Source organism: Triticum aestivum, chromosome 2A (assembly GCF_018294505.1).
Source record: "Triticum aestivum cultivar Chinese Spring chromosome 2A, IWGSC CS RefSeq v2.1, whole genome shotgun sequence".
Lineage (NCBI taxonomy): Eukaryota > Viridiplantae > Streptophyta > Magnoliopsida > Poales > Poaceae > Triticum > Triticum aestivum.
The window spans coordinates 479,397,759-479,425,468 of NC_057797.1; the positions used below are offsets into that span (position 1 = coordinate 479,397,759).

At 45.3% G+C, this 27,710-nt stretch overlaps 1 protein-coding gene across 3 annotated transcripts; it reads left to right on the plus strand.

Moving 5' to 3' along the window:
• On the plus strand, positions 1-27,257 carry LOC123189052 (MADS-box transcription factor 51). Of its 3 annotated transcripts, none has more exons than XR_006495543.1 (2): positions 1-418; positions 3,435-3,652. XR_006495543.1 is itself a non-coding variant. In XM_044601370.1 (2 exons), exons 1-2 carry the CDS (start codon positions 225-227, stop codon positions 27,229-27,231), a joined length of 225 nt encoding a protein of 74 aa, XP_044457305.1. In that variant the 5' UTR covers positions 1-224; the 3' UTR covers positions 27,232-27,257. The 3 variants fall into 3 exon arrangements, 2 of the variants coding, with proteins under 2 accessions (XP_044457305.1, XP_044457304.1); XM_044601370.1 differs by lacking the exon at positions 3,435-3,652 and adding an exon at positions 27,201-27,257; XM_044601369.1 differs by lacking the exon at positions 3,435-3,652 and adding an exon at positions 21,205-21,355.
• The last annotated feature ends 453 nt before the right edge of the window (positions 27,258-27,710 follow it).

Sequence of the window (27,710 nt, forward strand, 5' to 3'; positions counted from 1 at the left end):
TGGATCCTTGATTTAAGCGCGTTCGACTAACCCAACAGACAGAGGCAGAGAGCAACCAAATTTCGGCCCGATCGATCCCAGCCTAGATTCCCTAGCCCGGCCGGTGGGGAGCGAATCCGGCAAAGCGACGGCGAGGGGAGCAGGGGTGGAGGAGCCATGAAGCGCTGCTGCCTGCGGCTACATAAGCCGCGCAGCTCCGTTTCGTTCTGTCGGGGAGAAGGAGGATGGCGCGGCAGCGGGGGCGCGTGGTGCTGCGGCGGATCGAGGATCGGAGGCGGCGGGGGATCTGCTTTAGGAAGCGGCGGGCGGGGCTGGTTAAGAAGGCGGAGGAGCTCGCCATGCTCTGCGACGCCGACGTCGGCCTCCTCGTCATCAGCCCCTTCGACGGCACCTTCCAACGCTTCGCCGCGCCCGCGACGTATGTGCCTGTTCCTCCGATCCCTGTCTTTTCTTCCGGCTATTTGCTCTCTCGATTACAATCCAATTAGGCCAATGTTTCGAATGGTATTTTTCCCGTGTGAATACGCGACTCCACGGCGCATCTCATGCCCCGCTCGTTAGCTATATTTTTCTTGCGCACGTAGTAGGCGAGATCACGATGCACAGTACTGCTCTACTGCACAGTACACTACACTACGGCGAATTTATTTACTTAACTGTCTGAGATTCGGGTCATCTCTACTTTATTTTTCTGCCGGCGTTCCAACTGTAACTAGTACTACACTACAGTAGCACAGTGCACACTACAGTATTTTATGCTTCCGTGAACTACAGCTGATATGAATGGAACTAGAATTACGTAAGAGCTGCTGGTGGGTTTAGTACCTAGGATCGCAGTCTTTAAGAGTTTATGGCAGCGGTCTGCTTCTTTTTCTTCTTGTACTAGAGATAACCGACTGTAGCCGGAAGTAGTATATATGGTGCCAGGATCAGGCGTCGGTCCTTTCGTTTTGTTGCTTCTGAAAGGCATTCAAAACCTGTTAAAGTTAGCTTATTTCTTGTTGACTGCTAACCAAATTATTTGAAATCCCTGGTTAATTTCTAAGCAGAAAATGTGTACCAATTTACAAAACTATGTTTTGCCATCAAAATAGTTCTTGTTTCTAAGTAGAGGTAGGATGTAAGAAAACCGAGATTATAATTATGAAACCTATAGTTGGAACACGTATATGATCAATGTGCAATATAATAGTGGCTAGGTGCCTAAATCCTTGTTGCTTAAATATTATTATCACAACAATATGAAGACTCTATTAGCAATAATCTTGTCATCGTCATATCCATAATGCTTAACCACAGGCAACATAAGTGCATGCATCATGCATGTCAACAGGGAGGAGATAATGCATGCATAAGCTTTGTATCTTGCATGGCATCCAAAACAAAATATCTATGCACCTATATTTCGCTAGTAAGAGCTTTGATAGGTGCATTACGTTTCTAGTTCATGAAGAATCCATGCTAGACTAGTTGTGTGCACTTGGTAATAGCAAGCAAAGCAAATCTAAAATTAACTTAGTTGTTATAGTACATGTGTCGGGCTAGATAATTTCACTATGTCAGTAACTTAAGAAGGCCGGTTTATAAAGTTCTATAAAAGGACATATCTATTAATATAATGCTAAGCTTGTGACAAGATGTAGTCCTCAAGTATAAACGAGTACAAATATAACATGTGTATGACTGTATGTGTCCTTGTGAGGATAGAGACATTAGAGTTGAGTGATTCAATTATAACATTTTGGTATTATGAGTTAAGTGGTGTATCATGTAACTCCAACAGACTATACTAAATTAATATGGGACACTATTTATTTGTAGTTATTTCAACCAAGATTGTGGTTTACAAAAACAATCTCTAATGGTAAACTGATAGTGATTGAACCAATTCTCACTCATTTGCATTTCTCTCTACTTGTGTACTCCATCAAGGGGCAAATATGTATGACGTTGCATTGCGAAATTAATTTGATATAAATGCCCGCAAACTATCTAAGTTATCATATTGACGAAACCGCAATTTATAACCAAGTCAACACTAATATGTGTGATAATTAGTTAAAAAAATCTTCTTCTGAGAGATATGATATTAAGTTTCTTATATTCATCATCTAGGCTCTCTCGCGTAGATTAATTGTGATGGAGGCGCCTAACTACCTCACAATGGGAGTATCATAGATAATATCATGCAGACACATGTAATGCCAACTAAGCATATTGGTGACATGACATAGTATTAATTGAGGAAGAGAAGATGCTAGTATCAGTGCCATGCAAAACAATGCATGATACTATACTATGTACTATGAGCGCGCCTTAGGTTGGGCTATATCTGCACCTACTAATATGTTTTCATACATTAAGCATATCACACACACACACACACAGAGAGAGAGAGAGAGAGAGGGAGAGGGAGAGGTAGAGGGATTAAGAGTGTTAAACTATGGAGAAATTTGGGTGTATATATAATGATATATTGGCAGTTATTATAGTCGGAGTAAGATCTGCAAGCCGACAAATAATGCTAGATCATAAAGGATTATCTAGTGAAGTGAATATCCCTATGATTTCATGTGCATTTAATGGAGAATTTGCTTTTTAGAGTTCATCTTGAGATTTGTACTTTGTTATCACATATGCAATGTATGTCTTGAGCTTGGCAATATATGTTTGCATGTTGCACCATAAATTATTTTTCAAACTTGGATACAACATGAGCTATAGCCGACCAGTAGAGCTTGTGTAGATAATATAGTAAGTGAAAAGCTAGGTGTCGGTTAGGCTAATGGAAATAATAATCAGCCACCTCCCACTCTCTCTAGTTTGAATCAAGTAATTACCTTATAGTAATTGATTTCTACAATAAAATATTTCCTCATGCAACAATTTTGTTGTGCACATGCAATATTGTTGCAAAATTTCTCTCCACAATCTAAAGAAAGTTCATTAATATCACAACATTTCAAACAATGCATTCAATGTAAGAGTTACATACAAAAAACACCATTGGAAACTTCGCAACATATGCGACATAAAAGATAATGCATACAAAAAGGGAAATACATTTGCAAGAACTAGACCCTTTACAAAGCACAAGCATAACCATTGCAACATGTCATCCGCATATACACAACAAAGAATTTGTGCCATGTGTTTGCTGATGAAAAATCCAGCAAACTAATGCCTTGTCATCTCCTGGTTCAAGTGAGTCTGAACCCATCCATGCCTTGACCATTTTCCTTGAGTCAGAAAGCATTGTCCGTCATAGCTTGATCATTTTTAGAGATAAGTATTATGGGGGATAGAAACTCATGAACTGTGTGGGGCTTTAGCCAATATATAACATTGATTTTTGTATATTGATACATATATTGCACTAATATATGTCTAACACCTCCCCTCCCCACCCCATACTCATGGTGGATCAATAACAGTAGGTTTGGAGAGCTCAAGTCGGTGCCTTCATGAAGAAGTATGTCAACTAAGGTTTGGAAGGCTTATATTGTAAAGAAGGCCTAATCCTTTGCCTTTTACCTGGGCTCAATCTTGTGGTTGAACTCTTTTTCTCATATTTATGTTCATAATACATTGCCTTTGTAAATGGTCGTAGTCTTAGTGAGCAACTCTTGGGGTCAATGTTGTTTTTATGTTCTATTTTCTTGGCCCCTTCTTATCCTAAGAGAAGTATATACATGATCTTCTTGATCATACTTCTCTCACTAACCTCCTCACCATTCATACACCAATTATTAGACTCTTAAGGACCCTACTCGCTTTTTCCATCTTGTTCAGTTTTGTTTACCTCAAGTTTACTTGCTTTTGATCCCCCATTGCCATGGTATAAGATCTAACTCACTTTATGGAATCAAACTCGTGAGGCCAAGGCAAGGGAAAGTTTGATGGTAGAGTGGTTCGGTGAGAAATCTCAATGCGACATAGATATCATAGTGTAAGGTGCATGGTGATCCAGATCACAATGATACCTGGTGTAAGGATACAATTGTACACTACCTTGGTTGTTTCTAATACTAGCTTTCGTATTAGATTCAGCAAGGAGTGAGGGAGCTACAAATAGCATGTAAATATCGATAATCATTTGACACCATGAGCCCATAACCTAGCTTTTGTATAACATATGCCACATTAGCAAAATACCTAAGAAATCATGCTAAGAAACATGTATTGGGAGAGTCCTGAGAAAAGCAGGACATTAAAACTTGTGGGCCTATGCATGTTTTAACATGTACACAAAATTTTGTCTTGACTCACATGGTACTAATTGATTTACAAAAAAGTTATACCTATAAACTCACATCAAAGCAAGTGCTTTACTTGTGGTACTCTTTTCTCTCCTAGTACTCTTGATAATTGGACACATAATCTCCATAACCTTTTAGGGTTCACATCAAGAAACTCCATGGAAGTTCACATGGACATACCTATTTGAACTCCCGGGGAAGATGAAACGCCTAACTATGAGGCACCCTTTTTACATTTGGTCACTCTATATGCCTGAAGAATGGTTAGGAATGTGTTTTAATACTCTATTTTATCTTCAGAGGTTATAGGTGTTGCGAAAATAGTGACATGTATTCCTGTGAGGCCATAGGCCAGTTTATATACACATATAGGCACGATAAAATATGCGGAAACTGCTTTATACCGTGGAAATATTACACAGATATTATGTACAACTCTAGCACTCAGCAGACTCGTGGTGGATCAACACACTGAATTTTAAGAGATAAAAGTTGTGATGTGCTCTAGTTTGAGCTTTCATGAAGTAATCTATTAATTGTAGCCGGAAGGCACATATTGTGGAGCAATCACCTAATCATGCACATGGGACCACATGAAAGAAGAATCGATACCAATATCTTTGGTGAGTTGATGCTTCATATGATCACACACAATATTGATAACACGTATATTGTTGGATGAAAAAGGATTTGATGTAGTCATAGAATCACCCAAATCCTCAAGGATCCACAATAGAAAAGTTATCCTTGTTGCAAAAGAGTCATAGCCTACAACTCAGGCTCTGCACATGAATGGGAAACTACAATATGTATCTTCGTTTTCTAGGCAGTGAGAGAACCTACACCAAGAGGTAAGCGGAAAACATGTGGCAATCTTAGGGCTCGCTAGCCGATTGCCATTCGAATAGGCCTGGAGCTGTAATGAAATGGAACCTAGAAAGAGAAGACGGTGTGAAGAGGTCCCATGGAGATATCATAGTACTTAAAGTAGGTGACTACAGTGAACTAAAGTGGGAGCAAAGATGAACTAACCCACAATGTGAACAAGATAAAAGATATCTGGATGAGACACAAGTAGATATAGGCAAGACTCCTAGCAAGATGGCGACAACACTAGTGCGCTCATCGATAAGAGAAGATCTCGAATGCACTTTGGGATATAAAGAAGCCATCTGAGCTAGAAGAAACCTCAATCCGAAGTAGCAAAGTGGACGAACATCATACATAAGAAACTACTCATTAAGACGAGCATCCATAAAGGCAATGTAAATAGTGTCATCACTAGTGATGTTCTTGTCATGAACATGTAAAAGAAGAGCCTGACTACATGATGAAAGTTGGACAAAGGGCATGTGATCTTGATCATACTTGTCGAGAAACCAACATCAGTGACCAATGAGGTGAAGTGCTCAAACTAGATACATGGGGCTTTTATTAAGGCCATATGAAGAGCAACGAAGACAACACCCCAAGCAATCCAGAATAGAATACCTAGGTTGTGGTTGCATATATACAGACCTCCTCATGCAGCTTGCCATAAAGAAAGGAATTTTGTATGACAATTTGAGAGAGAGATGAGTGGCGAATAAAAGCCACAACAAGAAGGGTGCGGACATTGGTTATGGGGGGCACAACATCAAATATCTTAGCATAGCCATGGCCGTGCTTCTACTAAAAGACAAGGGCCACAAGACGAGCCTTGGAACATCAAAGCGAGTCTTAACCTTGCAGACCCACTTACAAGTGAGGAGACAAACATCGGGAGGAAGCCATTCTCCATGAACACAACATTTTTAGGAAAAAAGCGACCAACCAACTTTAAATTAATGAAGCTCTTACTGTCAAACAGAAAAACATAACACGACACATGCCACAAAAAACAATAATAAGATACAAGAGTGCGCAAGAGCAACAATAAAGCCCAAGAGTCGGAGCCCTGAGATGCGATCGAAGGACCCAAGCAACGAAAGAGGCTATGTGAGGAGACTAGCCATTAACGGAGGCCATGCTATCTCCATCAACTCGCATCTGACCACATCGCCGAAAGGAGCCCCTCGCTACCTTGCCCTGGCTTGAAGGTTGCGGAATGGTCAAACGATGGGGATGCTCACCCTATAGCTAGTATGGGCAATGACGACAGGAACCATCTCACTAAGCCTAGCTCCCCATGATAGCACCAACACTGAGGCCATGAAACCGTCTACATGAAGAGAAGAAGTTGTTGTCTGTGAACCACACGCCCAAAAACCACCAGGAATGGACCTTGCTCATGAGAGGGAGTTTCCAAGAAGGGAACGACACCACAACGTCACCACCATCTGGTCTGGAAAGCCGGACAAAGGGTTTTCTCCCAGATCCCAAGGCAAAGGAGGACACCCCACAATGACACCTCCAAGGAAGGGAATGTCACTCAAGACTGTTGTCGTCACCGACACCAGCACCATCGGACAGAGCTTTCACTCAAGAAATGACCCCTACCACTCACCACAATGCCTCCCACAAAGCCATCGATATGAAGGTGAGGTGGCCAAGGAGCGATGTATACAACACCTAGAACATAGCGGTATCAATCCATGGAAGTACCACTATCCTGCAAAAGTTGAAGACTGTGCAACACAAATAAAATTTCACTTGTGTCCCCAATAGTGCTAACAAGGGTGTCGACCTTGCTAATCTTGCTATCAAGATTGTAAAAGGATAAAGTGATAGATAATATTTTTTGTATTTTCAGAATAAAACAAAAATAAAAGTCCGTATAAAAGTGCGTATAAAAGTTGTTCAAAGGTGATTCTTATGCTAAAAACTAGACCAAGGTTCATAAGTTCACCAAGTGTAACTTTCCAATAGATAAAAGTGTGGTAAGTGACATAAACAAGTGCAAATGTACACAATGAAATATTTCATGCTCTTGTCAAACATATGAATGTGTTGATTCTACACAAATAGTACGTTCATAATACTGTTAGACTGAGATACTCATCTTATAGCTAAATAGCCCGTCCATAGATCATACCATCTGGGCATTAAGTGTGAACACATGTAATTGCTTTGAGCAAGATGACATACTGTTATTTATGAGATTCCAATGAACCCTCTAATAAACCCTAACCCTTAGTGGCAAGAATTCTATACACGCCTTATCCACCTTTTGTCACTATGGTAGATTATTTGCAATATTGAACCCAACTAGTGCACACCTCTCCCACTACTGATTACCAATATAAACTAGCCAAGAGTAAACAAGTAATCGAAGAGAAATATACATCAGTAGATCAAACAAGATGGCATTAATAAATCTAAACATGAAAGAATAATTCATCACATGATCTACATCACCGCTATGAGTACATCAGATTAATAATCATGTAGATTAGCTCATATGGCTATTGTATTGATCATCTAAACACATCAAGGGGAGAGATTAAAACTTGGCTACTGTCATGAACCCGTAGTCCAAGGATCGAGGTTGATGATGATGGGGATGACTTCCCCCTCCGGTAGAGTACATGATCATGGCTGAAAACAAAGTTCGTCTCAAAAAAGCGATGTAGCAATGGTGAAAAATGATAGATAATTAAGGTAGAATTTTTAGGATGTATATAGACCATCGGGCACCGAAGCCACCTAGGGGGTGCCCCAGGGGCCGTAGGCGCCCCTATAAGGTGGGTGCCTCCTTGGGGCGCCTAGGCCTTGTGGGCCCCACTAGAGGTTGGGTCTTGGCCCCTGGTCCTCTTCCCACACGAAACTTCTCAACCTCTTTTATTATATATTTTTCTTGGATTTTTTGTAGTAATTTTCTAAAATTCCAAAAACAGGAATTGGCACTAGGCATTGGATTAATACTAGCACAAATGCCCGCGCATTGCAACGGGAAAAATCAGTTTATATTCAAGTTTATTTATAATAATATCTGCAAAAATACATTCGTTGTTCATGCAAATTTTAGTCACATTTTTTTAAAATCCAAAATTATCGAAATAGGACATGCTAATCTTATAGAATATTTCTTTACCTACATCAACATACTTTCCTCCATGAAACAAAATAAAATTACGAACTTCTCCTTAAAAGAAATTAGGAACTCGGTAAAGTTTAGCCAATACCGGTCACAAAATTCGGAGAGATAGCATACCTTCGCAACAACTATTATATTTTTGGGCTTGTTCGAGTGGGGATATTTGGATAGTTTCTAGATTTTAAAAATATTGTACTAAAATAGTGTTTGGGGCTCACCACGGTTCTTGTTAAAAACAAAGTCATATATGATATTTGTTTTTTTTGTTAACATTCTTAGTTCAACCGACAACTCAACATGGACATAGAAAAATCCCTAGCGCAGCAGGAAGCAGGCCTTGCATTAGAATTTCAACAACTGTGGTTTTGTCGGGCGTCAAGCTCACAAAAAAAATTCAGGTTTAGCCCCCTATGCCAAAGATACTACTGTGACCTTGTGGAGTTAGTCTGACTCATTCTTTTTTTGAATGACAACTTATATTTAGCTGGGCAAGCTCATCCTCAGGCTAGCACGGCCTCAACATGTATGTGCTTGATCTTGTCTTTCAGTAGGCTGCAACACGTTAGTGTGTGGCCTTATGCTACATCATTCTTGCCTCATGCAGTCCATTAGTAGATCAAACAAGATGGCATTAATAAATCTAAACATGGAAGAATAATTCATCACATGATCTACATCACCGCTATGAGTACATCAGATTAATAATCATGTAGATTAGCTCATATGGCTATTGTATTGATCATCTAAACACATCAAGGGGAGAGATTAAAACTTGGCTACTGTCATGAACCCGTAGTCCAAGGATCGAGGTTGATGATGATGGGGATGACTTCCCCCTCCGGTAGAGTACATGATCATGGCTGAAAACAAAGTTCGTCTCAAAAAAGCGATGTAGCGATGGTGAAAAATGATAGATAATTAAGGTAGAATTTTTAGGATGTATATAGACCATCGGGCACCGGAGCCACCTAGGGGGTGCCCCAGGGGCCGTAGGCGCCCCTATAAGGTGGGTGCCTCCTTGGGGCGCCTAGGCCTTGTGGGCCCCACTAGAGGTTGGGTCTTGGCCCCTGGTCCTCTTCCCACACAAAACTTCTCAACCTCTTTTATTATATTTTTTCTTGGATTTTTTGTAGTAATTTTCTAAAATTCCAAAACCAGGAATTGGCACTGGGCATTGGATTAATATGTTAGTCCAATAAAAAGTAGTAAATAGTATGCTCAAAGTATATGGAATTGATATCAATGCAGTATGAATCATATAAAAATTATAGATACGTTTGAGCATATCACACCGCTGCAATGAAGGTACGTCGACGCGTCCCAAGGCTTAACACACACAAACTGGATCGTGTTGCCTCCAACAAAGACAAGTGGCCACCCAAGCAGTGGGCATGACCGATAGGGATGGGGCTTGCCATAGGCCATAGCCCATTGATGTGGCACAGGACTGCGCAACCATGGTTGGGACGAGCACGTGTGAGTGAGAAAGCGGGGGAAGGAGAAGGAGGTGGCAGGGGCACCTCACACCATTGTTGCCTGATCAAGGAGCATCATTGGCAGCAGCGAGGGAAAGCAAGGTGAAGGAGGGGTTGCTTGAGGTGGAAGTGGGAATTGTCTTGTGAGTCGCAGGAGTGACCCATGAGACGCCTAGGGTTTCAGGGGGTGAGTAGTCGACTTGAGAAGAGCAGCGCTAGCAAAACCATAGCAGTCAGTAGCCGAAAGTGGATGGATGTGAAAGCCATAAGTAGGAAGCCAGGCATCACCATCCAAAGAAGGGAGGGAAGGGGACATGCCAAGAGAAGATGGTGCATCATGAGATGTTGGCCCGTCAAAAGAAGGCACGACAGAAGAATCCAAAACACATGGATGACAACTGCAGCAGAAAGGTAAGGAGGAAGAGCAGGACGAGGAACCACACAAGGGTGCTCAAGTGACAAATGAGGTGGAAGGTTGCGTGCGGTCCACAATGGGAGCATGTGCGAACCTAGTGGGATGGGTGGAAAGGGACAATACAATAGTCATAGGTGTGTTAGGTTAAGTTGATAAATAAATAGCCTCATTAGAGGTGGTCGAAGAAGAAGATGCACGTAGATAGAAAGGGTGAGACTCAACAAAAGTGACATCATGAGATATGGCAATCTACAGGAACCTAACACTGATTGCCTCTATGTTCCCCAATGTATCCTAAGAAGACACACTCAATAGAATGAGCAGATAGTTTGATGCATTCACAAGGTGTTAGAAGAACATGGCAAACACAACCAAACAAACGAAGCACATAGTAGCCAGGAGAAAGATCGCAAAGGCGCTCACAAGGTTTCCTCGACAGTGGATCACCCGCAAACACTAATTATTCACGTTCCAATTGAAGGAAATATGCCCTAGAGGCAATAATAAAGTTATTATTTATTTCCTTATATCATGATAAATGTTTATTATTCATGCTAGAATTGTATTAACCGGAAACATAATACATGTGTGAATACATAGACAAATAAAGTGTCACTAGTATGCCTCTACTGGACTAGCTCGTTAATCAAAGATGGTTATGTTTCCTAACCATGAACAAAGAGTTGTTATTTGATTAACGGGATCACATCATTAGGTGAATGATCTGATTGACATGACTCATTCCGTTAGCTTAGCACCCGATCGTTTAGTATGTTGCTATTGCTTTCTTCATGACTTATACATGTTCCTATGACTATGAGATTATGCAACTCCCGTTTGCCGGAGGAACACTTTGTGTGCTACCAAACGTCACAACGTAACTGGGTGATTATAAAGGTGCTCTACAGGTGTCTCCAAAGGTACATGTTGGGTTGGCGTATTTCGAGATTAGGATTTGTCACTCCGATTGTCGGAGAGGTATCTCTGGCCCCTCTCGGTAATGCACATCACATAAGCCTTGCAAGCATTGCAACTAATGAGTTAGTTGTGAGATGATGTATTACGGAACGAGTAAAGAGACTTGCCGGTAACGAGATTGAACTAGGTATTGAGATACCGACGATCGAATCTCGGACAAGTAACATACCGATGACAAAGGGAACAACGTATGTTGTTATGCGGTCTGACCGATGAAAGATCTTCGTAGAATATGTAGGAGCCAATATGAGCATCCAGGTTCCGCTATTGGTTATTGACCGGAGACGTGTCTCAGTCATGTCTACATTGTTCTCGAACCCGTAGGGTTCGCACACTTAAGGTTTTGATGACAGTTATATTATGAGTTTATGCATTTTGATGTACCAAAGTTTGTTCGGAGTCCCGAATGTGATCACGGACATGACGAGGAGTCTCGAAATGGCCGAGACATAATGATTGATATATTGGAAGCCTATATTTGGATATCGGAAGTGTTACGGGTGAAATCGGGATTTTACCGGAGTACCGGGAGGTTACCGGAACCCCCCGGGAGGTATATGGGCCTTAGTGGAAGAGAGGAGAGGTGGCCAGTGTTGGGCCGTGCGCCCCTCCCCCCCTAGTCCTAATAGGACAAGGAGAGGGGGCCGGCGCCCCCCTTCCTTCTCTCTCTCCTCTTTCCCCCCTCCCGAATCCTATTCCAAATAGGAAAGGGGGGAATCCTACTCCCGGAGGGAGTAGGACTCCTCCTGGCGCGCCCTATCCTGGCCGGCCGCACCCCCCCTTTGATCCTTTATATACGGAGGCAGGGAGCACCCCTAGAGACACAAGTTGATCCACGTGATTATATTCTTAGCCGTGTGCGATGCCCCCTTCCACTATAGTCCTCGATAATATTGTAGCGGTGCTTAGGCGAAGCCCTAGACGGTAGTACATCAAGATCGTCACCACGCCGTCGTGCTGACGGAACTCTTCCCCGACACTTTGCTGGATCGGAGTCCGGGGATCGTCATCGAGCTAAACGTGTGCTAGAACTCAGAGGTGCCGTAGTTTTGGTGCTTGATCGGTCGGGCCGTGAAGACGTACGACTACATCAACCACGTTGTGCTAACGCTTTCGTTGTCGATCTATAAGGGTACGTAGATCACACTCTCCCCTCTCGTTGCTATGCATCACCATGATCTTGCGTGTGCGTAGGATTTTTTTGAAATTACTACGTTACCCAACACCAATTCTTTAGAAGAGCGCACCAATGTCTTCATGTTTCCTTTAAACCAAATATTCAGAAATTTTCACCTATGTATACTCACAAACAAATTAGTCTCTTAAACACTTTTGTCGCTAATACTCCAAAACCTGAAAGGGTCAATAGATGCACTTACATTTACCAAGTTTACAACTCTGATAATCTAAAAATACACCTCCTGAGACAGACCCCAGAAGACCACGATGAAACTTAAGTCAATAAATGACCAATAAGATGATGCCTCTTCTAAAAAGAGGTGGTAAACAAGGCAACATGGCAAAGAAACCAGCGGCAGTGGCAATGGTAGAAACATGAACCTGTTAAGCTCCCAAAGGAACTATGAGGCATAGCACCGGGGTCCAACCCCAACTAGAGCTCTTGCGTGACGATCCTGAAGACAATAAAAACCAACATCAAGAATGATGTGAGAAAGAGTCAATAATCTAGCTAGCTGGAAGAGAGTTGCATGGCAAGCCTAGAATATGAACAATGATAAACATGAAAAGATGAAGTGTTAAGGGTGCTATGACTAGCAATGGGAAGAGAAGTACCACCGGTGGCAAAAGTATAAATAGGAGAATCTAGGGATATAATAAATGATAGAACAGACGATCGGAAGTTATATGCAAAGATGCTCTAGAATAAAGAATCCATGTAGACATACCTATTTCTGTGGAAGGTGGTCCCCAAGTGCCTAAACGGTGTGTGGCGGAATTTGCCGATGAAGAACCAGAACACACTTAAGCTAGTTGTGCAATATCTTGGTTAGTCAGGGACACAACTAAAGAGGTCGAGGTAGAAGCACCAACCCATGTGGAAGAGCCAGGTGAAAGGTGTCTCTTTTGCTTGAAGCAGGTTGACCCAGTGTTACCATCCTTGCTGCAGTAGGTGCAGTGAGGACGACCACCATCAAGAGAAGGATGGTATCCACCTCCCATGGGAACTGGTAGAAGAGTTGGGGCTTCAAAGTGGATTATAAGCCAAGGCAACAATTGGTGTAGTAGGCAAAGGTGCAGCAAGCATAGAGGGAAGGTTCATGATAGTATCACCACCCAGACGAGTCTCCAGGACACATTCTCAGTGTGTGCCTCGAGAAGAGAGACACAAGGCACGTGCATAAAGAGTTGGGCATGTCATGGCTCAAACTCCTTACGATGCTGCTTCAAGGACTCGTAAGCACATTGATGTCATCACGATTAGCCTAGTTAGATAGGCAGAGTCACACCTAGCGGTTCGAATAGGATCCAGTTGAGGTTTGATGGTGGTACTCTGAGCATAGAACTCCCTGAGAGTGGATCACACTACTGAAGTCATGCTCTCGACTTAGCACATACAAGTACGAAGCATCATTGGATGGGCAGATAATGATGACGAAGGTGAGTCCACATCTGGAAGTTTGTGGAGAAACACGCAACCTCGAAAGAAAAATGAGACAAGATACTGGCACAGAGGATAGCCATGGAACTTGCATGATCATCAAGCCACTTGAGTATAAGCAATCAACTCATCATAATAAGAGTATATATCCACCAGGGACCTTCTAACCGTAGGCGCCAATAACAACATCATCAACAATCTTGGCAGCTTCAACCACAACATGATTAGCAGACAGGATAGGAGTTGGCAGTACCATTGGTGAGGGCTCCACAAGGGCAACATGGCACACCGAGCACGAGACCTCGCCAGAGAAACTCCTAGAGACGAAGACCACACATGTAGGCGACAAAGTTGTTGGTACTAATGTCGTAAAAAATATTAGGCAACAATGGATGGAAACAAAACCTAATGATGAAGACATTGTGCCGATTTTGCTTTTTTACAAGATGGAATCAGGCTCGATCAATCTACCAAGTGGAATCGGCAATGGACTGAACGCTATAGATTGATCAAAATAGGGTCAATCATCAGCAACGTGCACGCATAGAAGAGGTGCATGAGTTAAGTGCAAGCGATGTGGTTGGCCACGTGTGATACGATAGGTGCTATCACAACATAATTCGACCCGATCCAAGGGGTGGCGCCCCATGCTCTAGCTTAGCCCGATCGAGGTGTTGGCGCATGAGATGTGCCCCATGTCGGCCTGATCAAGGTGCTGACACAGAAGCTCGATATGGATCAGAGCGCCTAGAATAGATGGGATTGCAGGGGCTTCTGTCAATGTTGGTATGAAAAGGCGGCAACGGTATCTAAAGACGGGATTGTCAAAGGAGTAGCATGGTGGAATAAATTAGAGGCAAGACAATGAAGAAACATCGAGATTGGTCCTTGGACAAAAATCATAGTTGATCATAGCATAACTTTGTGTGAAAATGGAAACCCATGCTCTGATACCATGTTAGAGAAATAGCAAGTTGTATTTTCATGTGGTGAAAGGTCGGTATGTATACATGCATGCATATGATAAAATATGAAAACCAAGAACTTATATAATAGGGATATTAGACTACTTCATTGAACTCCCATCCTATAAGTTCTTGTTTTTATGATAGGATAAAATATGAGAAGCCTAGGAGAAGCCTTGAACTATGTTACACTTCTTCATTGCTCTTTAATCTTACATCCTAGTTGTGCATATTTAATCAAAATTTGACCTTTTGGAGTCTTGGGAAATGGAATGCGACACTTGATCAAGCATATTATTGATCAAAATCTTTAGTGAAGTTGATTAGTTTTTTTAATATGCTCGGTATGATCTCATTTTCCTAGTGTGCACATAGAGTTGACTACTCTAACGGTCGAGCTAGTTTATCTAACACACAATAGCAAGTACACGAGATATTTTTATTGATGTCCTTTTGTTTGTAGGATGCAAAATCCTTGTGATCTTACCTACAATTAGTCGCATACTTCTAAACTTGTCATAACTTCACTACCACAACATTCTCTTGTTGCTTCCACTATCCTAAGATATTCTTGATTCTTCACTCTATTGTCACACCACCTCCAAATACTTGTCATTCACCGATTTCAGTTTCTCCTGGGACCCCCACTAATACACCGACTCCAAAGGCTCCTTCATATATCGCACCAAGATCTACCCAGTTTCACTACATACACTACTAACGTTCTCTATTGGTTGATACTTGTTTTATCGAGTCGTCTTCTACTATTTACACACTTAAAATCGTGATCATTGGACTTCTAAATCTCCTCGGTGTTATGGTTGGTCATTTAATCTATTACTATGAGTGAAATACCAAGTATATGTACTAGAGGGATTGAAATTTCTTACAGAAATTTGGCCTAGGGGAGTGAGAATTGAAGCGGATAGGAAACCCACGTTCCCGGAGGTTGGCACATTCACTCTGAGGTACTTGGTTCATCCATAAACACCTTAGAAACTATGACCACTTTGAAGGTGTCGAGCATGAATGCTCGGGGGTCTTGGACAATTGCACATATTGTCCATTGTTGAGATACATCCATTGAAAATTATGGACCAACTCCACTCAACCTACTTGAGGTCCATCAGAAAATGGACTTAACAGAAATGGCTAAGTCTCCAGTTCAGATGTTCCAGACCAACTCCACTCAGAAGTTCCTAACCTATAAAGAAACTACTCTTGCTGAGAAACGCTAATAGACTCGGAAGTACCGAACATGCTCCACTCGGAGGTTCTGAATCTAACAAAGAACCCTCTAATTTCATCACTAAATCCATTGGTTCCAGGAACCAACTCGACAATTTTAGATCCACAACTAAGAGAATTTTAACCAACTCTCATGTCACACAAATAGTTTGGAGGTGTTGGTCGACTGGTCCGATAGTTCTGGGCATGTTGAAACTTGTGAAATGAGAGATTTTTAGTGGAAATATTTGATTATTTCGGCAATGTGATTTTTTTGCAAAAAGATCGGATCTATTATAAAGATTCACTGGAAGTACAAAACACCTCAAACATAATAAAGATTACATCGAGGTCCATGGACCACCGAACGACCATTGCCGCTGCCAGAGCTAGTCGTCGATGCGCCGCTGTGGTTGCTCCCATACCAGAGTCGGCCTGACCTTGTCGTTGACAGCTACGAAGTCTTCATGCATGTGCCCCTAAGGACTAGCGTCTCGGATCCATAGTCGTCGTCGTTGAATCCTTGAATTGATCTGAAGAATTTGACACCAAATATCGCTGTTGCGTACACACGGAGAGAAACCCTAACCTCACCGCCCTGAGAAGCTGGCAGGAAACTACGTCGGAGCTCCGTCTAATCCATCGCAGCGGACAAACTTGACGAGGGTCAGAGCCCGTAAGACTGACTTGAAGAAGAAGCGTCTCGTCCATCCAAACGAGGCCCCTGCGAGAACTAAAACCTTATCTATCTACTAGCCGGAGATGAGCCACCAGAAATCCCCTCGCCGCCACCGGCCGCCAGAACGGCAAGCGGGGGGGAGGCAAATCCACGGGCTCGCCGGCGAAGATCGAGGGAAGGAAGGTTTTCCTACGCCTTCCGAGAGGGGAAAGAAAAAATCAAGGATACTGCTTGGCGCCGATGTATTTTGGCAATGTGTTGAGCCATCGTTCAAGGGCAAGCACCCCTCTTGATAGTATGGGTGTTTCTAGGGCTCAATGTGGATTTCCTCCATTACAAATCTTAGAAAATTATCCTTAAACTTGGTGTGTCCTTTCAAACTTTTTTTGGGGTCAACAATGAGCTTTCCAGCTAACTAAAACTTAATATGGTAGCAAGGCCAACAATATTGGGTTGAAGTCTCGACTTTCACAATTTATGTTAAAAATTGATTGCCCTCTTTCTGTCCATGTCTAGACCTTATCGAGCCATCGTGGGAGGAATGGTTCACTTTGCGCTATAAGGTAGCGATGAGTGGTAGTAGTGGTAGTATAGTCTGTGATAAGTTACTGGATTTTGATATGAATCATTCTTGCTACATTCGCGAGTTATATATGGCACCCCATGTTCAGTTCTAGATTGCCTAGATATGCATCGTGGATAAAGTTTGGTGCGCTTGAGGGTTATTTGACATTTAGTGAGTTTGAGGGTTCGTGTGAGTAGCCTACATTACATGTCTTGAAGGAGGCGGCACTTTCTCTCTACGAGCGAGGAGAGACCAAGACCAAATATTATAGTCCTATATATAATTTAGGTCTTGATTGGTCACATTATTCAACAAAGGGCAATTCAGTCATTTACTTCCTATGCCTAGTACCATATTTCTTGGTATTCCTTGATATTGGGCTTACACTACAACAGATAATTTAGGGGCATGCGTCGCATCCTATCGCTAGCAGCATATTCCTTGTTATTCAGTCATACGCCCCTAGAGATATTGTACTGCCACGGGCCTCGACATGCGTCAAGCTAGCCTTCGTGTTGTTTTTGTCCCAGCATTTCCAAGACTTATCACTAGGCCCCTGAGGCTTAGGACTTCAATCAATCGAGAACCTTGAGACCCAAGCATGGTTATTCCTTCTTGTGTTTTGTGCTAAGTCATTGGGGTTCATCAGACCCATCATGCCTTTGCTTCGCGCCTCATTGTTCTTGGCTTCTTGCTCTGCCTCATGCCACACGAGGGATTCATCTGTGTGTTCGGGGTGTTTTTGAGTTGTTGATGTGCTTTGACTTGTCCTTAGATCGATCGATTCAGGTGGGCAATCATCTCCAACTAGCTAGTGACCGGGGTTTCAACCATTTTACATGGGCGACTACGCTAATGCATATTGCTAGGTAGAACTGGGTTATTTGTATAATATATGGTGTTATTTGTTCATCACGCATGTACATGTTTTGGCTCATTGCAACGTTGAAAGTTCATTTGTAAGGCAAGTATAAATACAATCACTTGTCTTTTGCTGCAATAAAATAGGACTATGATGTACAAAATTGAGTTGACGGATCTTTCATGATAGATACATCCCTAAATCTATCCAATTACAAGATGCTACTCACCTCTATTTCAACTAATCCGTGGTTCAGAACACCAGTGTCCTCTACTAAAGAATTTGTGGATTGACCAACCTTCTCCATTATTTTGGACTTAGGTTTCTACTGGTTGGTGCATCAAACTTTATATAATATCAAAGCTAAGAGCTCTTGGATTCAAGAGTTGACTTCCACAATGTAAATAAAAAGTTTCTTGCTCTCCTTTTATCCACATTGAGACACTATTGAGCCATACTTAAGCGGGATGTTGAAGTATTTGTGAATTACCCAACCTTCTCCAGCAGTTCAAACCTCCAGTTCTATTGATTGGTGAATGAAGCTTAATAGGGTATTAGAGCCAAGAGATCTTTGGTTCAAGTATTGGATTCCATAATTAAAATAAAAGATTATTGCTCTCTCTTGTCCATTTAGGCTCAATCCACATGTGAGAGGAGGTGTTGAAGTAAATGCAAATGCCCAACCTTCTACATTAGTTCATGTTCTACTAGTTGATGCATAAATCTTAATATGGTATCAGAACCAAAAGGTCCTGGTTCCAAGACTTTGCTTTCACAATTTAAATAAAATAATTAATTGTTCTTGTTCTATCTACCTTTAGGCCTTATGAAGTCAGGGGGTGTTGAAGTACATGTGGATTGTCGAACCTTTTTCATGAGTTTAGAGTTATTATGGTATCAAAGCCAAAAAGTCTTGAGTTTAAGACGTAACAAGTGCAATTTCAATAAGAAAATTGCTTGTCCATTTTCTGTCACCTGGGCATTTCTCGGGTCGGGCCTTCAACTAAAAGATGCACCTTTTGTATTTATGATATTATTTTAATTATTTTGGGCTGCATAAATACAATAATATAGCTATATTTCTATAAAACCCTATTTCTAAGGTTTGTCAAGCCTTTTTCATTCTTTTGATTTGGGCCAATCTTGAACATGAGCCCGGCTTGACCATGGGGCTTCGGGTTTGGGCCGTCGGGCCGGGCTACCCATGCCTAGGTTGATTTATGTCCATGTATATGTGGATTTCCAAATCTTCTCCACCTCTTCCAATTTTTGGTCCTGATGGTTGGTGCATAAAATTTAATGTGGTATCAAAACTAAGAGATCATGGGCTCTCCATTCACAGCTTGTTTGCCTCTTCATGCCCATGTTTAGGCCTTATCGAGCCAGACATGAGAATGTTTTTAAAGTGAATTGCCTAACATTCTCCATCTATTGGTTCTACTGGTTGTATCATACTAAGGACTCCAATGTTTCACCTATCTGGCCACATCCTGCTGAAGAGTGGCTATCAATATCCCCTGTCCACAATTTTAGAGTGGCTATCAGTATCGCTCTATCCACAGTTTTAGGTAAAGTAGGTGACATCCCCTCTGATTTCTCATCACAAGTCTTTTCATGAACTGTTTGGACAATGTTTCTCATAATGCAAGCTATGGCTTGGGATATTTTACAAGAGTTCCTTCAAATCGTGCTTGATACTCGTTTGTTGCACAAATAACAACGAAGACATGAATTGGTGATGGTCTATGGCACTGAACTTTGCCTACACTGTAGTCATGAACGTGGGGCCAAATACACATCATGGCAAAGTTTCTATGCCCGGAATCAAAGCGCGACATTGCCTTCTATGTGCATCACCGACACTGCGATCCACATTAAGTCTTGGATATATAACTTGAACAATTGAAACATTCGTCTTGCCAAATGAGCGGATCGTGTCGCTGAACTACGGAAAGGATGTCTTCAGCAGTGAACGTTGATCCTTCATGCCATTGGCGTCGGGATCTACCGCCACCGCACGCTTGAGAAGACTTGTACAACCCTTTACCAAGCAAAAGACCCGTAAGTCCTTTTCATGGGTCATCAGCCGAATAGCCACCATGCACTCAATCGCTTGACTGAGCGCCATCATCTGCTGAGCCGACACGCCGTGCCACCACTCCATGGCACTCCATGCCGTAAATCATTGGTGATCCATTGCTACTCGGCGAACTAGATTGAATCACGCTGTCATCTATTGATGCGTGATATCGGGAATCGCCAGGGTGGCTAGAGCCACTACAAATTGGCCCAAGGACTCACTAAGAGAACGAACATGTGTGTTGTGAGGGTTAGGAGGCACCATCACAATCGCTTGGGGAATCTGACTAACCTCGTCCAGATTTACATGTGTTCAGGGAGGAATCAACTAATCGAAACACCGGATTATCTACCTTCTACTAGAATTTTATGGCCAAGGGTCACATTTCCACGATCGATCTTGGTCGATCTGGATGTCTGATACCAAGTGTAACATCCCTTAGTCCTATAATTGAAAGACCGAATTCCCTACCTTCTACCGATATTTTACGTCCACGGGTCAAACAATTCCACAATCGATCTGGACCTCTGATACCAAGTGTAACGTTCCTACAATTGAAAGACCGAATTCGCTACCTTCTACCGATATTTTACGGCCAAGGGTCAAACAATTCCACGATCAATCTGGACCTTTGATACCAAGTGTAATGTCCCTTAGTCCCAAGGGATTTGGGCGTGAGATTGATACTGATACAGGATATGCAGCAATTGGGATCAAAGAAAAGCAAGATAGGTAGAGAGTTCACGTATTGTATGTATGGTCTCATACCCCTTTTCCCTCCTGACGCTTAAAAGTAATATCTCCGGCATAAAGCATACAAGCACGCAACTGTCGATGGTCTAGGAAACATGACGAATCGACAAAATGCACAGGCATACCATCAGTAGCTTGTTTCCAGAAAACTCAGTGGAGATTATTTTTGCCCAAGTAGTTCTCTGAACTATTGTAGCATACTTGTTACTTTTTGCATCATTATGTCTGATGCTCATTTCTCTTGAATATCGAATTGATATACTGTGTCCCGCAAAAGAATTATGCATTCACAAACCTTTGTTGCACTGCAGTATGGAGAATATCATCAAACGTTATCAGAATTTCCCAGAAGCACAAAAAAGAGCACAAGAAAGGAGCATTTTTAAAGAGGTGACAGAACAGAATCAACATCATTAAAACACTATCAAGAGTGTCTATCTTTACTTGTTATCAGATATCAAAAATCAGTTTGTCACGAACTCGCTCTCTCAGATCGGATCGGAGGGGAAAAGGGGATGAGATTTAGGCTTGGGAAACTAGCTTGCTTTCCAAGGGAGAAGAGATACAGAGAGGGTGAGGATTCAGATTCAGGTTCAATTCACACACCTCCACCGAAAGCCCCACACTGGCTTATAACCCACGCCACACGCACCCCGTGCCAACCCTTACAAGTGGGCCCGTGCCAACTGGCCACGGGGCCCCAACTCACTCGTCCACCGCATCCACCACCGGTGATGTAGGTGTGACATTCCCCATCCCTTGAGAACTGGCGCCGTCTTCAGTAGCTTGGTGGTGATCGCTGTTGCTGGCTGCCGGTGCATCCCACACGGAAGCTTGCGGAAAGCGATGGCGAAGAGTGTCGTAATCTTCCCAAGTCGTGGCCGTGGCGTCGTTCTTCCAACGAATTCTGACCTGCACCAGAGCGTTGTTGCCGTGCTTGACCATGCGGCGTTCGACGATCTCCATTGGCTCATCAGCAGTTCCGGCGAGGTCCGGGGGCCGCCGCAGATCGGCGAAGACTGGAGTGTACTTGGGAGTGAAGGGCTTGAGCTGTGACACATGGAAGACTGGGTGGATCTTGCTGTCCATTGGAAGCTCCAACTTGTAAGCGAGGTTGCCTATCTTGGCGAGCACCGTGAACGGGCCGAAGTACTTGTATGCCAACTTGGCGCATGGTTTGTTGGCCACCGAAGACTGGGCATAGGGCTGGAGCTTCAAGAGCACGGAGTCACCCACTTCGAAGGAGCGCTCGGTGCGGTGTTGGTCGGCTTGCTTCTTGAAGCGGTGCTGCGCCCGAAGGATGTGCTCGCGCAGGCGCGCCGTGTGCACGCCCCAATCCCAGGGTTCGCCGTCGATGATCGGCGTCGTCTTGTCGTCCCAGAGCGCCAGCGCGCCCAGGTTCGGCTCCACTCCGTAAAGCGCCTTGAAGGGAGAACACTTGATGGAGGAATGGAAGGAAGAATTGTACCAGAATTCGGCGGTTGGAAGCCAGCGGCGCCATTGGCGTGGCGCATCGTGCACCGCGCACCGCGGGTACATCTCCATGGACTGATTGACCCTCTCGCTTTGCCCGTCCGTCTGGGGGTGGTATGCCGTGGAATAGAGCAATTTAGTGCCCGCGCTGGCGAAGAGCTCGCGCCACAGTGCACTGGTGAAGACGCGGTCGCGGTCAGAGACGATGGAGTTTGGGATTCCGTGAAGCTTGACGACGTGATCCCAAAAGACCTTAGCCACTTGTGGTGCCTTGAAGGGATGCCGGAGTGGGATGAAATGCGCGAACTTGGTGAGCCGGTCCACCACCACCATGATTGAATCAAAGCCTTCCGATGCTGGCAGACCCTCCACAAAGTCCATTGTGAGGTCGCGCCATGGCGCGGTGGGCACGGGCAGAGGCGCCAGCTTGCCCGCGGGCTTGAACTGCTCGTGCTTGGCGTGCTGACAGACCGGGCATTGACGAACATAGTCTGCAACATCAGACTTCAACCCCTCCCAGACGAACAGTTTCTTGACGCGCTGATAAGTGGCCGTCGCGCCGGAGTGCCCACCGACCGCACTGTCATGTATGGCGCTGATGACTTTAGTGCGGAGAGTTGTGTTCTTGCCGATCCAGAGTCGTTCCTGCTTGCATATCAGCCCCTTGTAGAGCTCAAACCCCTCGTCGTCCGGGCTGCGAATGGCCAGGCGCGCCAAGCGCTCTTGTGCGTCGGCGTCTGTGGCGTAGGAGTTGGCCACCTCCTGAACCCAAGCCGGCTGACAAATGGAGAGCGCGTCCAGGTTCAAAGCTGCCCCCACGCGAGACAGAGCATCGGCCGCGCCGTTGTCACAGCCGCGGCGATAACAGAACTTGAACTGAAGGCCGACCAATTTGGCCATTGCTTTGCGTTGAAGGTCGGTGGCGAGTTGCTGATCCTGCAGATTGCACAAGCTCTTGTGGTCGGTAATGATTGTGAACGGCCCCCGTTGAAGGTATGCGCGCCATTTATCCACAGCCATCATGACCGCTATGAACTCCTTCTCGTAGGCGGATAACTTTTGATTTCTCACGCCCAACGCCTTGCTGAGAAACGCCACCGGGTGGCCCTGCTATGCCAGCACCGCGCCCACGCCCGTGTCGCACGCATCCGTCTCGATGGCGAACGGGCGAGCAAAATCAGGGAGAGTCAGCACGGGCGCGGTCACCATGGCGCGCTTGAGCAAGTCGAAAGCCACCTGCGCCTGCTCTGTCCAATCAAAACCTTTCTTGGTCAGGAGGTTAGTCAGCGGCTTGGCAATGATGCCATAATGCGCGATAAACTTGCGGTAGTAGCCCGTGAGGCCGAGGAAGCCACGGAGCTCGGTGGCCGAGGTTGGGGTAGGCCAAGCCAGCATGGCCTGTGTCTTCTCCGGATCCGTGGCCACGCCGTCCTTGGAAATGATGTGGCCGAGGTAGGAGATGCTGTCTTGTGCAAAGGAGCATTTGGATTCCTTTGCGTATAACTGATGAGCCCGCAGCAGGTCGAGGACAATGCGAAGATGCTCCAGGTGCTCCTCCAATGTCTCACTGAAGATTAAGATATCGTCAAGGAAAATGATTACAAATTTACGCACATACTTGGCGAAGATGGCGTTCATCAAGCACTGGAAGGTGGCCGAGGCATTCGTCAATCCGAACGGCATCACTCTGAAGTGGAAGTGACGTGATGGGTCTTGAACGCAGTCTTTTCCTCGTCTCCTGCACGCATGCGGATCTGATGATAGCCGGCACGCAGGTCCAGCTTGGAGAAGAATGCCGCTCCGGCCAGCTCGTCGAGGAGCTCGTCCACGATCGGAAGCGGGAATTTGTTCTTGACCGTAGCATCATTGAGCCGTCTGTAGTCGACGCAGAAACGCCAGGTGCCGTCTTTTTTCTTGACCAAAAGCACCGGCGCGGCGTAGGGGCTCATGCTGTGCTCGATGACGCCTGATTCGAGCATCTCTTGGACTTGGCGTTAGATCTCGTCTTTCTGCAATGGTGAGTAACGGTGCGGCCTGGAATTTGTTGGTTGCGCATTCTCCACCAGAGTGATAGCATGGTCGCAGCAGCGATGGGGTGGCAAGCCCTTGGGCTCGGCGAACACGTCGGTGAAGCTGTCCAGAACGCCTTGCACGCTCGGTGGCACCTTGGTTGGCTGTGACTCGTTGGCGCGAGGCAAGTCCAAAACATCCATGTACCAAATGTCATTGTCGGCTTGCCATTTGCGCAGCTGATCAGGCTCAATCTCCTCCAACGCCTGCTGGTCTTTTGGTCGAACACCTTGTAGGGTGATCGTGGCACCCTGGTGCACGAATGTCAGGGATTTCTCGAGCCAGTGGCAGCTCATCGGACTGAACTGCTCCAGCCAGTCCATGCCAAGCACGCCATCATACGCCCCGAGGTCCAGCTGCCGCATGTCAGTGTGAAACGTGTGGCCCTGGATCCACCATTGCAGCCCGTTTACCATCCTGTTGCAAACCATCCTCTCACCGTTTGCGACGCGCACATCAACTGCCGGCACATCGACTGTGGTAGCCTTGACGCGCTCCACGAACGCGGTGGAGATGAAGCTATGTGTGCTCCCCGAATCCACGACCAGCAACATGACTTGATTGCCGACGAGCGCTCTGAGGCGAATGGTGTGTGGCGACTCTGTTCCAGCCACAGCGTGCGTGGAGAGCACGCAGCATTCCGGCCCTGGTTCCTACTGCTCGGGCGCGTCCAGCAAATCCAGTGTGTGGACGGTATCGTCGCTGAGCACTTCCCCAAAATCCCCAATATGGATGGTGAGCAACTGCGTTGCGGCCTTGCATTTGTGCTCGCGCGAGTACCTGTCGCCACACTTGAAGCAGAGGCCATTTGCACGCCGGTGGTCGCGTAACTGGCGCTCTCGGGCCAGCTCGTCGTTGGGTTGCCCGGCGCCGCCTGCCCGTGGTGCGCCCCCAAGTCGTTGTGGTGGTAGAGGGGAAGGCGGCGGGCGACCCGCTGGAGCAATGCGCGGGCGCGGTCGTTGCACTCCGGCTTCTTCCTCCACTATCCTGGCCAGGACAGCCGCACGTGTGATGCTCGAAGGTTCCTGAAGGCGAACTGCAGCCCGCAAATCATCACGCAATCCGAGCAGGAACTGAGTGACGAAGATCTTCGGGTTGAGAGTCGCGTCGAGGGCGAGCAAATGATACATGTGAGCTTCAAATTCTGTCCGATATTCTGCCACGCTGCCGCTCTGACGAAGCTGCAGCAGTTTATGCATTTCCACCTCGAATTCGTTTGGACCAAATTCACTGATCAACGCCGTTGTGAACTCCTCCCAAATAGAGGACCGATGGCCATGGCGAAACGCTTGCAGCCAGTGTGCGGCATGGCCCTCGATGTAGAGCGACGCCGTGGTGACCCATGTGTGCGGCGGGATGCGGTACAGGTCGAAGTAGGCGAGGCACCGGTCGATCCAGAGGCTGGGCGCGTCGCCATCGAAGCGCGGAAAGTCGTGCTTGGGTGGCTTGACGGCGTATTCCTGCCCTTGGTCGTAGTGGACGCCGCGCGCTGGCCCGTGCGCCGCGGTCTGGTTCGTGCCCGGAAACATCGGGACGCCCCGTGTGGGCAACAGCGGCGGCCCCCCGTTGCTGAGACGCGGCGGAGGTGCGTGCGGAAGGGGCCCGTGCTGCTGCTCCAGCGACGTGACCGAGGACCCCTGCGGCTCGCCGTCTTGTGCGCCGGGCGCCGGCTGTCGCAGACGCGTCCCCGCGGTCGGAGATGCTGGTGGATCGCGGAGAAGCCGCACGTCGTCGACGTCCGCCTGCGTGAGATCCAGCTGCTTGCGAAGATGCGCCAGATCGGACGAGACTTGCGTGTTGAACGCAAGCTGCGCCTCGAGGTGCTTCTCGCCCGCACGCGTGCTGTGGTCGAACCGCGTCATGAGGGCCTGGATCAAGGACTTGAGCTCGTTGGATGATTCTGCCATGGCGTTGAGAACGTGGCGCGTCTGAGCAGAGGGCTTGGACGAAGGAGCCGTCGCCTCGCTCTAACTCCAGCCAACCCCACGGGAGATTTCGTGTGGATCTCGCCGGAGCGGACCACACCCCATGCGGTGGATGTTACGGCCGGTGAAAGGAACGGGGAAAAGGGGGCGCGGCGGAGCAAAATCCGGGGGGAAAAGTGGCTCTGAGTACCAAATTGTCACGAACTCGCTCTCTCAGATCGGATCGGAGGGGAAAAGGGGATGAGATTTAGGCTTGGGAAACTAGCTTGCTTTCCAAGGGAGAAGAGATACAGAGAGGGTGAGGATTCAGATTCAGGTTCAATTCACACACCTCCACCGAAAGCCCCACACTGGCTTATAACCCACGCCACACGCACCCCGTGCCAACCCTTACAAGTGGGCCCGTGCCAACTGGCCACGGGGCCCCAACTCACTCGTCCACCGCATCCACCACCGGTGATGCAGGTGTGACACAGTTTTGATGCTCTTCTGCAGATACCTTTCTATGAGCAGATCCATGTACTCTTCCAACAGCAGTAACTATTTTTTATTTCTGATAATAAAGAGCATAAATCATGCTATGGAAATGTTACAAAATATGAGTTCACAAAACTGGAAAATATAAAAATGAATTGTTGTGATTTGAAGTGATGTGATGTTAAATACTCCCTCCGTTCCGAATTACTTGTCGCAGGTATGGATGTATCTAGATGTATTTTAGTTCTAGATACATCCATTTCTGCGACAAGTAATTTGGAACGGAGGGAGTAAATGAGACATTATGCCCATTTGCTTTGAGAATATTCTCGGTACTGCTAATGACCATTTCATTTTCCCAGAGAACAAGCAAGGATTTTCAAGTTCCCATAGTAACAACAGATAGAAGGCCAAACATTCATGACATGTAACATCTCGAAATTGCTTCTGCAAGTAGCAATTGCAACTACAAATAGTTCCAAACTGTTATTAATATATATATTATCAGCAGGTCAATTGATGAATCAAGCATATCCCAGTTGACCATCGAGCAGCTTAGCCAAATTGAAAGGACATTAGAGTATGCACTAAGGAGTGCAAAGACCAGGAAGGTATGTTTCAATAAGGCGTGTTTGGTGTATATATCATTTATTAGCTTCCTAGTACAAATATATTTTGGAAATCTTCGTCGCAGAATTTTCGTTTAGATTCCAATTCAAGACTTTTTCATGTAAAGTATCAAGGTACCTCAGGGTCTGCGGAAGTAACACAGTAAGGTTCTTTACTGGAAAAGAACTGGGATGTCTATGCAAGTTTGAAATTTTGGTTTTTTTGTTGTCACCATGTAAATTTAACCTATCTTTGATCAAAAG